The sequence below is a fragment of the Pygocentrus nattereri genome, chromosome 21 (genome assembly GCF_015220715.1).
Source record: "Pygocentrus nattereri isolate fPygNat1 chromosome 21, fPygNat1.pri, whole genome shotgun sequence".
Lineage (NCBI taxonomy): Eukaryota > Metazoa > Chordata > Actinopteri > Characiformes > Serrasalmidae > Pygocentrus > Pygocentrus nattereri.
The window spans coordinates 27,398,228-27,411,728 of NC_051231.1; the positions used below are offsets into that span (position 1 = coordinate 27,398,228).

At 40.4% G+C, this 13,501-nt stretch overlaps 1 protein-coding gene across 28 annotated transcripts in view; it reads right to left on the bottom strand.

The window, feature by feature from the left end:
- Positions 1–11,551, bottom strand: part of cadpsa (Ca2+-dependent activator protein for secretion a) — a 192,419-nt gene extending 180,868 nt beyond the window's left edge. For 25 of the 28 annotated variants that reach the window (XM_037532117.1, XM_017711840.2, XM_017711831.2 and 22 more), the window contains exon 1: positions 10,773–11,551. In XM_037532117.1, coding sequence (XP_037388014.1) covers positions 10,773–11,105 — 333 coding nt within the window. In that variant the 5' untranslated portion in view covers positions 11,106–11,551. The remainder of the gene's footprint in view (positions 1–10,772) is intronic. The other 3 variants (XM_037532115.1, XM_037532096.1, XM_037532097.1) reach the window with 1 other exon arrangement.
- Positions 11,552–13,501: the final 1,950 nt, after the last annotated feature.

The following is a 13,501-nucleotide window of genomic DNA, read 5'->3' on the forward strand; positions in this document are numbered from 1 at the left end:
GTTTGGTAGATAAATCTGATTGTGTACTTGCTGGCTACCAAGCAGAGGTACCCATAACCTTTTGCCTGAAGACATAGGGGGACGGGGGTACTGTCTACTGATTTAGGGACGATTTATCTAGCTAGCATCCTGTGTCCTGTAGTATGTATACCCAAGATGTCAGCCAGGTGTCCAGTTAAACTAGCATCAGACCAGCATTAAACCAGCATGGAATTCGTGGTGGTCTGTGCTGGTTTTCCAGGGAAATAATTAGCATCTTGCCAATCTAGCTAATATACTCGCTAATTAGCATCATGTTAAAGGCCTACCTGTCCTAAATCTGCTTCAAGTTAAAAGCAGTAAAAACCGCAGTAGCAATCTGAATCTATATATAGTGTCATAACAGCACAACATAGTAATGCTACTGCTAATGCTAATTGTTTAAGTGTAATCGTCCTTTGTTTTGTTAGCAACATTAGCCTTTAGCTCCAGTACAAAACGTCAGATGTGAGACATGTATTCGCTAAGCGACTGCATCTGGGGTAAATTTACATTTACGGCATTTTGCTGACGCTCTTATCCAGAGCGACTTACAATTTGATCATTTTACACAGGTAGGCCAAGGTGGTGTTAGGAGTCTTGCCCAAAGACTCTTATTGGTATAGCGTAGGGTGTTTGCCCTGGTCGGGGATTGAACCCCAGTCTACAGCATAGAAGGCAAAGGTGTTAACCACTACACTACACCAACCACCACTACACCAAATTTACATTTTCACTAAACTATTTATCTTAGATATTAAACCACTGTTATCACATCGAGTAAATATATACAGTACTGTGTGAAAGTTTTAGGCATCCAAGCACATTTTTAAACAACTGACCTCAGCAGTGAGTTTATCACAATATACATTAGAATAAAGTCATATTCATAATTCAAATAAACATAAACACAATAAAAAGTAACAAGAATTTCTTGGATCCATATTTTTCCTTGACACCTTCACAGCCGCCACAGAGACTTGTTAATATCATCAATTGTATCATGAGCACAATTTACTGAAGCACTGATTGGTCAAACCAGGAGCTGCTTTTTAACTACATATAATACTGTAATACTGGGCCTCCTCGAGGAGAGGTTTGGAAGTGGTTAAACAATATATAATATTATATATAATATAATATATAATATTCAAATATTAACACTGTTCTCAGTAAATAAACAACTGAATGTTTCAACTTTGCACATAAACTGTACTTTTTTACTATAGTTTTTAGTGTTATTCTTATATTTTCCATTTTTTCTGTTTTCTTCTAAGATTATATTAAGATTGTATTTGGTGAATGTAGGAACAGCAAAGTAAGAATTTCACTGTACAGTGTAACTGCCTGTTCTGCTGTGCATATGACAATAAAACTCTTGAATCTCTTAATTTGAAATGCTTAAAATGAATAAGAACTGTATATCATAACACATTTTCCTTCTATACCATGACAGGTCAAATATGATATAATTGGTTGATATTGTATATATTGTTTCTGACACATACTGACATATTGTCATCAATAAAAATGGGCAAGGATATGGCACACAGCTTAAAACAGTAGTAGCAGCCTAAATCTGAGCCTGAACTTTTCTCTACTAGTACATCATATAGCGTTAGAAATGACATAAGCAAGTCTGATTGGGATTACTTAACAAGAAAACATGGTAATGTTGATGCTAATGCTAACTGGTTGTGTAAACGTCCTTTCTTTGTTAGCTACATTAGTCTCTAAGCTCCAGTGCAAACCTAAACTTCAGATATGAGACATGTATTCACTAAGTGACTACATTTAGGGTAAATTTATGGTTTTGCTAAACTATTTAGTTTAGATACTAAGCCAAGCCACTGTTAGTACATCATATTGCACATCGTACACATTGTACATCCATCCATCCATTTTCCAAGCCGCTTCTCCGTCAGGGTCGCGGGGGAGGTGCTGGAGCCTATCCCAGCAGTCACATGCAAACTCCACACAGAGAGGACCTGGTCACCCGGCCGGGGAATCGAACCCAGGCCCTCGCTGTGAGGCGACAGCGCTACCCACCATGCATTTAGAGAAAATAAGAATTTTGTATTTTCAATGATATATGATGATTAGTGCATTACATGTGCATATATGTTTAATAATACATTGATTTATTAGGGCATTATATGTGCACATATGTTTAATATTACACAAAAATGAGCCTGCACTACCTTCTGAGTTGAAAAAGCTTTATTCAGTACATCATCCCTGTTGTAGCAGAAGCTCTCACCAAAACTTTGGATTCATGAAATGCTGACAAAATGTGTAGAGCAGTAGCGTTTTTTGGTTTTGATGTGATGGTCGACATGGATTAAATATTTAAATCTGTCATATTCTGAAAAGCAGATAGAAATTTCTGTTGTCAAAGACTTTCCCACGCAATAAGCCAATGCCAATAAATCGCACTGAAAAGTGGTTGCCAAAGCCGAAGCCACAGTGTATCCTCCCCCTAAGCTGTGGCGCTTGTTCTGAGTGATCATTCCTGTTAGGATTAAACGCATCAGAGCAGCGTCTGCTGTGGGCTTTTCTGATGGATGAGCTCAACTTGTCCAAACCAACAGCGAAACTGTTTACTGTCACTGGTCTGAGCTTGCCGGCTGATTCAGAAACTGTAGGAGGCTGTTTAAGGTCACACACACACACACACACACACACACACACACACAATCATAAACATGCACACACATCTAAAATGTACACACACACATTCTAATCAGCTTTACAAATCATACACAGTATAATTAATGGTTAGGATGAAAAGGATTTCTTTCAAATATTTGAGAAGAGAACAGAAGAAGAAGAGGCAAGAAAGTGAAAAATGAAAAAGAAGGAAAGAGAAGGAGAAGAGAAAGGAAAACAAGAGATGAGAAGAAAAGAAAAGAAAAGAGGAGAGAAGAAAAAGAAAAGAAGAACAAAATTGGGGAGAAGAGGTACAGAAGGAAAGAGAGAAGAGAATGAGAGATAAGAGAAAAAGAAGATGAGAGAAGAAGAAAGGAATCAATGAGGAAAGGACAGCAGAGGGGAGCAAAAGAGAAGATAAGAGAAGACAAGTGAAGAGGAGAAGAGTAGAGAAGAGAAAAGAAGTGAAGAGGAAAAGAGAACATAAAACAAGAGAAGAGAAGAAAAAACAGAGAAGAGAAGGGAAGAAGAGAAGAGAAGAGAACAGAACAGAACAGAAGTGAAGGGAAGTGAAGGGAAGAGAAGAGGAAAAGCAGAGAAGAGAAAAGAAGGGAAGCAGAAAATATTAGAGAAAAGAAAAGAAAAGTCTGAAACTGAAAGTGAGAGAAACTTTTAGGACAGGCTGAAGATGAATGGTTTAATCAAATGGAGCGAATAGAAAGACTGAACAGAGCAGACATTAGTGCTCATTACAGAACTTACATTGCGCTTAGCCTTATGCCTTCCCTCTTCTCTCTCTCTCTCTCTCTCTCTCTCCCCCTCTCCCTCCCTGGCTCCCTCACTCCCTCTCTCTTTCTTGGCTTTGCTCCCAGAGCAACCTGCAGACGTGTGGAATGTATGTGTATGGCTCAGGTTTGTCCTGCATGTTAAGCTGTGTGACCTTGTCACCTGCATTTATCCTGAAAACAAGCATGAAACTGCCACAGTTCTCTGAAAAGCTACCGGGTCACTGTTTTTCTTTTTCATCCCTCAGACCCCAATTACAATCTGGCTTGTGCCTTTCATAATCAGCATGTTGCAGCCCTCTTCTTTGAAGTGCCACAGACAACAAGGCTGTTTAGCGTATGTGTATTTTCATTGAATGCCAATCAGCAGCTTTTGATTTTGATCAGCAGACGATGTGATTGCATAACTGATGAAGGGTGGCTTGTTTTCTTTAAATGTTACATTTAGTTCTTCATCTCTCTGTAAAGAAAAAACAACTTTCTTTGTGTGCTTCATTTCTAGACCAGAAAAAGATACTGTATTCTCATTTACACTCAGGAGACCCATTTGCACTCATGAGAAGACAATTGTTAAACAGCTGTGATGCCTGGAGCACTTTATTTTGATTCGGTAAACAGATGCTCCAATTAGCATTAGCAGCTAGCTGAAAGAAAAACAAAAGCAGGAGAAAGGGCCGGGAGCACTGCTCTTGCATCATCACCTGTGGCGATAACACCTTAAGTTCTTTGATCTCAGATTCTCAGATAGCGTCGGATGCTGAGGAGCAAACAGAGAACGCAGCGTGTGACTGAGTATGAGTGAGTCAAAGGAGGCTAAAGTGTGTCAATATACTTGCCAGATATTATTAGAAACACTTTTAAGGCGCCAGAAAGGGTTCTTTAGACCAATGTGATAGTAGAACCAATGACCAATAAATGGTGGATATATATCACCATATTTCTCTCCCCTTGATGTAAAGTGGTCGATGCTAATCTTGGGTAATGACTCCGTAAGCACATCCTAAGCAACCAGAAGGCTGGCATCTCTTCCGCCGCCAACACAAAACAGTTTCAGAGTCGGGGTAATTTAGAAAGCTAAAGCTATCCAAAATAGCCAAAAGCTAACAAGCTAGACCGCCTGTCTGCAGCTGCCTGTCGCCCATTCGTTTGTTCCTTCGTTAACATGTTACTTCATCCATGTGTCCATCTGCACGTCTGTTCGTCCGTGACTTTTTCGTCCTGTTACCATCACATAAAAGCTGTGGCTAAGAGGCTAGAAGCGTTGGACAGGCTAGGAGTGCTGGACTGAGAGCTGTCAATCAAGCTGCTAATTAGTCACGGCCACACAGTTCTCAAGTCTCTCTGTTTAGCGTTTTTGAAGCCGTGTTTTATCATATTCATTCTTATATTTTCATTAAAACTTTGCTGGATGTTTAATATAAGACTCAAGTTTAGTATCATTCCAACAGTTTTGATATTTTACTATTTTATATTTTATACTTTGATGTTTTTCTATAATGCAAGTCTCCTTATTTCAATCAGGTATTGAACCTGACGCCGTTGCAGGAGGACAGGACTACATGAAGGACTTCACCATAGCTGACAGGCAAAGTCATACGTATGGAAAATAAAAGGATTTATTAATTTACTGCATTAACTGTGGTTGGTGGTCGTAATTTAAGCAATTTTGTTCATGTTTTTTTCTCAGGATAATATTTTGTTTATATATTCACGTTTTTTCTCAAGTCTCGAATCCAGTTACGAGCTTGCCAACATGAGACTCCAGTCTGAGATCTGTGCCCTGTCCTGTACCAAAACTTAAATGAGCCTGGAAATCCACTTCACCATCCGATTAGCCACTTCTACTGACCCATACATGTTCAGACAGGTCATCTCAACGCTGACTCACTCAAAAACTACCTCAGCTACCACTTGGATACTGACCTCAGCAGTGACCTCTATATTTGACTGAGCTGTAAGACTGAACCACAGGAGACTTCTGGCATGACACAAGCTTTCTGAAGAGGACTAGACTGGATGGGCTAAGAATAACGTTGCTAGTTTGAGGAAGTTCCATTTTTGGCAGTTTCAGAACTTCTGGGCATTGAGGCATTGAGTCTACCTGCCAGGAAAACACATCTGTTTGGCACATTGTGATGATTAGATTGAAATAAAGTGAGTGTAATCATTTTTCCTCTGCCATTTGTGTTGGGTGTTCTCACATTGTTGTGCTAAAGCTCAGAGCTGGCAAGGGCGTCTACAGGAGGCATCAGTTCTACTGCTACTTTTTCTTCTAATATTTCTTTCTGAATGAACCATCAAACCATCAATTGCCATCAAACTGTCTGAAAGGGCTCAAACCATTTATACTTATACGTAAGACTTACTTCTTCATGACCAAATTCAAACCTTATCCTTTCATTAAACAAGCTGGTTTTGTTAGTCTGGCTTTAAGACTAATATATGTAAATAAGCTCTGCTCTGACTGGCTGTCCTGTGTTGTGCCTCATTTAAAAAGTAGTCTGATCTGAAACCCACCCTATAATTTAAGTGTGGACAAACTGTTGTAGGCTGAATAGGTGGATATATGTAAATGTGTTGGTTTTTGTGACATCACAAAAACATGGATTGTTATTTTTGCAACTTAGTGGCCATATATGGACTGGCGGACTGGGTCACTGGTGTTTGCATACAACATCACTTTCTTCTATTTCAAAAAAGTGAGAGAATTCAGTTTTCCATTATTATTAGGAAATGATTATTAGCTTTAAAGGGCCCAAATTCTCCATGTTCCTAATAATTTACAAGTGCACTTTACCGTTTGTGTGCTTTTGTGGTTTTAAGCACCACCAATGGTTATTTCTACATGATCGTTTCCTTTATTCTCTTTATTTCTTAGAAACAGAATCTTTGTTTTTACCTTTGAGACTGATATACATTTTGGATAAGTAAATCCTTTGGAAGCACATAATAACACATTCAGTCAGGGGTGGAAAATTCAGGTCCAAAAAGTAAAAGTCCTTCCCAGGATTTCGTTCCAAGCGCTAGTTAGATCAAACCACCAGCAGACCTGTCCAGGCAGTAGGAACAAAATTCTGGGAAGGATTTTTACTTGCTAGGCCTGAATTTTCCACCTCTACATTCAATAGCACAATGTATAATCATTTTCTCAAATAATTTTGGCTACAATAACTCAACTACAGACTATCTGCAGTAACAACACTCCATATCACTTCAATGTGAATGGGCAATCAAACTGCTGTAAGCTGAATGGGTGGTCATATGTAAATGTGTTCGTGGTTGTGACATCACAACCATTTAAATTTGACAAAACACTATTGATTACTGTATGGACCATTCTACAGTAATATACCATTTTTATAATGTGCTAAGAGCTATTTTAGAGTGACACTGAAAAATGTAGATTTATCATGGGTTTAATTTTAAATAAATATCAGTACTGTAATGCAAAGTGAGACCGTATCCTTCATGACCACATGGTGAGCAGTGAGCTCCCATTGTTTTGTCTGAAATCAGTGTGTAACATTAAGAAGTGCCACTACCGAAACAACATATTTTCTGCAATTAAATACATTTTTTGTGATTTAATTAAAAATGTCATGATTTTGTGTGTTGAAAGCTGTGTTTGCTAGCCATGTACTGGCTAGCGTTTTTGAGTTCTGCTCAAAAAGAAAGTTGTCACTACTGAAACTGTCACGATTGGCCCCTCCCAATCCTGTCCATGTGCTTTGTGTTTTGGATCTTCCAGGTCCGTTTGTTTTGGTCCAGCCCCCTTGTTTGTTGACTCCACCCCTGACTGTTTTCACCTGTCCCTCGTTATCCCTGTTTTATAAGCCCTGTGTTTGCCCCTTGTCTTTGCTGGTCTTTGTTTGATTGTGCTATTTGTTTGATGTGTTGTTTGAACTGTTTGAACCGTTTGAACCTGTTGATTGTTTGTCATCATGTCTGTATATTGTTCTATCTGTGTTGGCTCTATGACCCTGGTCTTTTTAGACCATGACCCTGGATTTGCCCTTGCTTATATCTGCACATGCGTCCGCCTCCTCACTCCCTGTTACAGAAACACTCCCTACCAAGACATTTGGTCATTTTTCGGAAGTGTTATTATTGTTTTTGCAGTGAAAAATGGAATGCTCGATCAATCAACTTAATAAAATGAATATAATTAAGGTATAAGATCATCAGTTTGGTAGAATGACTCATATATGAACTGTATGGACTTTGAAGAGAGCTATACATTTCCATGATATGGGCCCTTAAACACATAAATTATCCATAGATTATCCAAGACATGGTCACAGCTTCCCCAGTCAGCATCTTTCTCTAAGTCCTAATCCATGAAAAAACAAGCAAGTGGGTCCCACAGGTGGCCTTTTTGTCCCAGTGCACCATTTTGTCTCCAAAGACAATGCCATCAAGAAAACAAGCCCAGGAATGGCCCTCCCTGATGGCACGGAGATAAAGAGAACCTTGTATTCTCCAAGGTAAACATTCAGATCAACAGGCAAAGAGAGGCATTACTGTTTCAAACCGATTTGCCAAAAACAGATTTAACAGATAAGTGGGCCTTGTCTGAAATTGTGCTTGATGCTTTACGATAAGGCCCAAATCAATTAGCAAACTCTTATCTAGATCTTGATAAATATTCACTTTGGTTGCTTTTTGATAAGCGTGTTTGTGCACGTTATTTGCAAGTTGGTTTGGATGGATTCACCTCCTTTATTAGCCTGTTTTAATCTTCAGCTGCTAGAATAGATTTCATCATTCATGAGTAATGTAGTATCCAGTGTATTTCATCATAAACCTTCATAGGCACAACTCTCCTAGGTATCTCTCATGGTCTCAGGTTTCTTTGGCTCTGGTGAGTCACATTCAACATTGTTGACTACAAATTCATACTATAGGCTAAAGTGAGTGGACTCAGGTGCTTCCGCAGCCAAACAAATTGCTTGTGGATAGACTTTAAGACGTGACCTTTAGTTATACTGTTGTGTTTTTATAAGTGAATTCTTATACAACTCTTGAGAACTCTCCTCGACAGGCCCGGTTTTATAGGCATACGCTGCAAAGCACAACAAAGAAACAGTAGCAGACCATCAAATGTGTTCTGGATCAGTGGTCAATGGTCAGTACCTTCTGCTCTGTTATGCATGACTCTATGAGTGTCCATTCTAAAGGAGAAAAAAGCATATTGCATCTCTAGCAGATTCCTACCAATGACCAGCTGCTCCACTTGCTTGCAACTGATGGTTTATAGATTTTCCACCAGCACTGATGTTGTTGCAAACAAGAAAAATAGAATGGTCAAAGTACCATAGCACAAAAAGACATTCTGTGAGGCCACTATACGAGACAGAAAAAGGAAAGTGGGTGGAAGAACTCACTGAAACAAGTTTATTTTAAAAAAATAATAAAACATTCCTGAATTGCTCCTGGATTGGATGTAGAGCTCTAAGGAAAAACTTTAAAGGGCTCATATCATGAAAATTTTCTTCCCCTTTTTTTTTTTTTTTTTAAACGATTGAAGTTTCATTTATGGAAACTAAGTTGTAGTCACCACTGTTTTTGTGATGTCACAAAAACCATTCCATTTGCATCTACCTGTCTGTCAATACAGCCAGCAGCAGTTTAGCCCCGCCCATTCGCGCATAAGTTATGAGTGTTTCAGCCTGTCTGCTTTTAGAATGAGGCAATCAGACCAAAGCTCATTTACATATGTCAATCTTAAAAAGGAAAGGCCACCCATTTTCAAAATTTCTGCATAAATAAACAGTTAAGGCTTAAGCAATGTGGTTCGGAGTGGTTTGACGTGAAATGCTCCGTTCTGAAGAAACTTACCGAGTCAGAATTTTTCACAGTGGTGGTGATAGGAGCCAGATGTCTGCCGCCAAAAGCCCTTTCACAGAAAGTTATTACACAAACTGGTCATGAATATGTCTGCTGACGTTGTTGTATGATAGCTTTGAGATCAGTTTTTGGCCTAGGATATATATTTTTCAAATATATTCATAGTGGGAGGGTACATGGAGGCAAAAAAGTCTTCAAAGATTTTTTTAAAGTGTTACCACAGTTTTATACCCCTATGCCACCAATAACATTACATATAGTAACTCTTGAAGACATGTGTTGGTTCACTGATTATGTAAGTAAAATTGGTATATTTGTGTTATAGACATTGTAAGCCCTGGACTTTGTTTACATCTCAATGATAAAATAATGAAGAAACTGGAAGAAAGCGGTAAAATTCTCCTATAAAGATGCAGTAAGAAAAGCAGCCAGTTTCATTCTAAATGGAAAAGAGATATTAGACAATGAATTATGACTGCACAAACATCATAAGTGGACCTCAGGGGGGAAATAAAAAACACAGTGTAGATTATGGGTCGGGAATTGGTATGGAACTGGTACTGTGTGGGATGCTTCTTTAAAAAGGTTTCAGAATGTCTTCAATGATGTGTCCATTGAAAGAAGGGAATCTTCCATAGCGTCCCCCTTTCTGGCACCTTTATAAGAGTGGGTGGTCTTGTGCCACAGTTCTTTACTGAGGACAGTAGGTCCTGAGCTTTTTATGGAGTGCTAAGCGTTACAATTCCCCCAAAATAATGGATATAAAATATGTTCTTGTAATAGTAGGATACATTTGGCACCTTTTTAAGAGTGGGTGGTCTTGGGCCACAGTTCTTTACTGAGGAGAGTAGCTCCAGAGCCTCTTTATGTAGTGCTACACGTCACAATTACCCCAAAATAATGAATATGAAATATATTTTTGTAGTACTATGATACATTTGGCACCTTTTAAGAGTGGGTGGTCTTTATTAAGGAAAGTAGCTCCTTAGCCTCTTTACTGAGTGCTAAACGTTACAATTCCCCCAAAACAATGGATATGAAATATGTTCTCCTTATAGTAGGATACATTTAGCCAAGATTGAACGGTTTAATCATGTTCTTTTCTAGCTATTGGACCACAATTGTGAACAATAAATTGAAACGACTGGTGCAGCAAACTGGAGGCTGAAAAGGTGAATGCAAACGAGCCAAAGTGGTACAAACCCAACCCCAGATCGCTCGAATGCTAAGCAGTTGCGGTGAGAGAAGCAACTGGTAGCAGCTGCAGAGCTGCCTTTTCTCGACACTTTCGAGAGCAGCCGTGGATGTTTCTCCCCCATAAACACAACACTAAGCAAAGATAATGCAGCTTTACTCACTTTATTTTAAAGGACCGTGCACTGGAGTGGCGACGCACTCGGTTTACCCCCGTTTCGCTCTTTATTCGAGGGACAATCTGTTGCTTCTGACTTTGCTCGTCCACGGTGCTCTTACCTTCTGCTGGCGCCTCGCCATGTCCGTCGGCTGCTTGGCGTTAAACGGATAGGCGATGCAGCGCATCACGAAGACGTACAGCTGCAGCCTCTTCTTTCGCTCCTCTTCCTCCCTTTGCATCTTCTCCAGATCTTCCTTCTCCTTCTCCAGAGCCGCCGAGGGCCCGGGGCTGGTCGGCCGGACGTTGCTAGTCCGGCTCGGCTGTAAACCTCCAGGGCTCTCGCTGGTCCTGCTTGGAGACACCCTGGTGGCTCCAGCCTTGGGCGCTTGAGTCACTTTGCGTTCCTCTTCCACCACCTCATCTTCCTCCTCGCTCGACGACGGGTCCAGCATGTTCCCGCGGAGTTCTCGACGTTCAGAGGCGAAGAAAAGCCGCTCGGTGCGCGAAGAAGAAGAAGCTCGAGAGCGAGAAAGACCACCTGAGGATGGGGAAAGTGAGGACCACCGCGGGATTTCTGCCGCTTCACTTCGGTCCGCGAGCGAGCGACGCTACCAAAGTGTGGCTGAAGCTGCAGCGCGCTGGGCGAGTCTGGAGTAACTCTTCCCAACAGCCAGCGCGAGTCTCCAGCCGAGTGAGACGTGCTCGCTGCCAGCCGCGTTTCCCGCTTCTCTCGGCGCAGACAGGGCTTTGGTTGGGAGACTACGGCGCCGGTGTGGAGATGAAGCCGCTTTTCAGGAGCTCCTCGCTGGCCATTGAGCTCCCGCAGCCGCCTGCTGCGCTTTGTTACTTCCAAAGGAGAAAGCGCTGGGCGCTGACCGCGGTGCTGAACTGAGAGCGAATCACATCGCCAGAGGGGGAGGAGGGGAAGAGGGGAGGGGACAGAGGGGAGGGGGGGATGGAGGGGATGGAGGGGAGGGGGTCGTTGACGCTGTTTCCGCCACACCTCCATCTAGGCTGGCTTTCTCACAACCAGATTAAGCCCAAACCTGATCTAAATGGGATTTTTAAATGGTGAAACAACGCTGGCATCAGCTTCACATTCACAGATTTACTGTAGAGCCACTTTCCCTGGTGATCAGAACCAGAATCACTTTATTGCGAGAGAATCGTACGTATTTAAAGACGATGACAGTGTTAAGAATAAAGGGAAGAGTTTGAGTGAGTCAATAAAAAACATGTACTTGGTCATGCTGTCTCTTAGTGGGCACTTTTAAACCTCTTTTTCAACATTCAGTATCACTTGTTTTTTGTTTTGAGAATTTGCAGAAACCTGTTTGTTGCCCAGAAGCAACATTGTGCAACAGTGGAATGATTTTGGCCAGCTACAAGTCAGTTCTCACCACCTCAGGGAACACGGCCCTATATCATTTCTTCCCAGGTAACATACCCCAAATGTACCCCTGCACACCCAATCAGGTCCATTTTAGGCAAGAAAAGTGAATTAAATATTTATTTATTATTATTATTTTAATTGCTCTCATAGCGAGTGCAGTAGAGGGTTAAAGATATGTGTGAATATATGTACTTATGCAGATGAGAATGCTTACAAATGCTGATCTAGTATAACAACATAATATAATATAGTATAATATAATATAATATAATATAATATAATATAATATAATATAATATAATATAATATAGTATAATATAATATAATACTACAACCATGAGTAATTCTAAACTTCAACTGGTGAAACTTATCTTCAGATTAAACCCAGGCCTAGAATTTGTATCATTGGCGTAGAGCTTCTCTGTCACAAATTCATTTTAAGATCAATTTCCCAGTGAGTTTCAAAATTTCTGCAAAAGGTCATTCATTGTGATGTAAACAAAGTCATTCAGAGTGGTTTGATATGAAATAGTTCACTGTACAGAAACATAAAGACTCAGATTTCTTTACAGTGGTGATGACAGGAACCAGTTGACTGTGGAAGTTTTAGTAGTGAGGAAATTTCACGACTGGACTTGTTACACAGGTGGCGCCCGATCCCGGTACCATGCTGGAATTCACTGAGCTCATTTTCACAAATGGTTGTAGACGCAGTCTGTAGGCCTAGGTGCTTGGTTTTATACACCTGTGGCCATGGAAGTGATTGGAACAGCTGAATTCAATCATTTGGATGGGTGAGTGAAAACTTTTAGCAATATAGCACATATATATATATGTTCACAGCTGGAATTACCCCTAGGTGTGAGTGTGTGAGTGACTGTCTGTGTCTGTCTGTCTGCCCTGCGATGGACTGGCGACCTGTCCAGGGTATATCCTGCCTTCCGCCCGAAGACTGCTGGGATAGGCTCCAGCACCCCCCCGCGACCCTGACGGAGAAGCGGCTTAGAAAATGGATGGATGGATGGATGGATGTTCACAGCTGTTCAACACACTAAATTGTAAATGTTTATTTTAATATCAGTTTACAGAAATATTTTAATATTTACTGAAAGAACAATCAGAATCATTAATTAAAATATAACTGGTGCCATCATCATCATCATCAGGGGATTGTGAGTGTGAATTAGAGTAATACCATCTATGGCCTGGAGTCCACTGATTGTGATTGCAGCATTGTGTGATACAGGGAGTCCAGACTAATTGGTCACATCTAAATTGGCAATTAGTTTTTAAAAGAAACATTTTCACCTGTAATCACATTTACAGAAATAACTATTATTTGACAATTATCCATCGGCTGCTTTGCTGACACATTTTATTAACTGGGTAGGCTGATTTCTATGATTAGTCCTAAATGTACAGTAAAAAAAGATTTTAAACTGTGAACTACTGCAA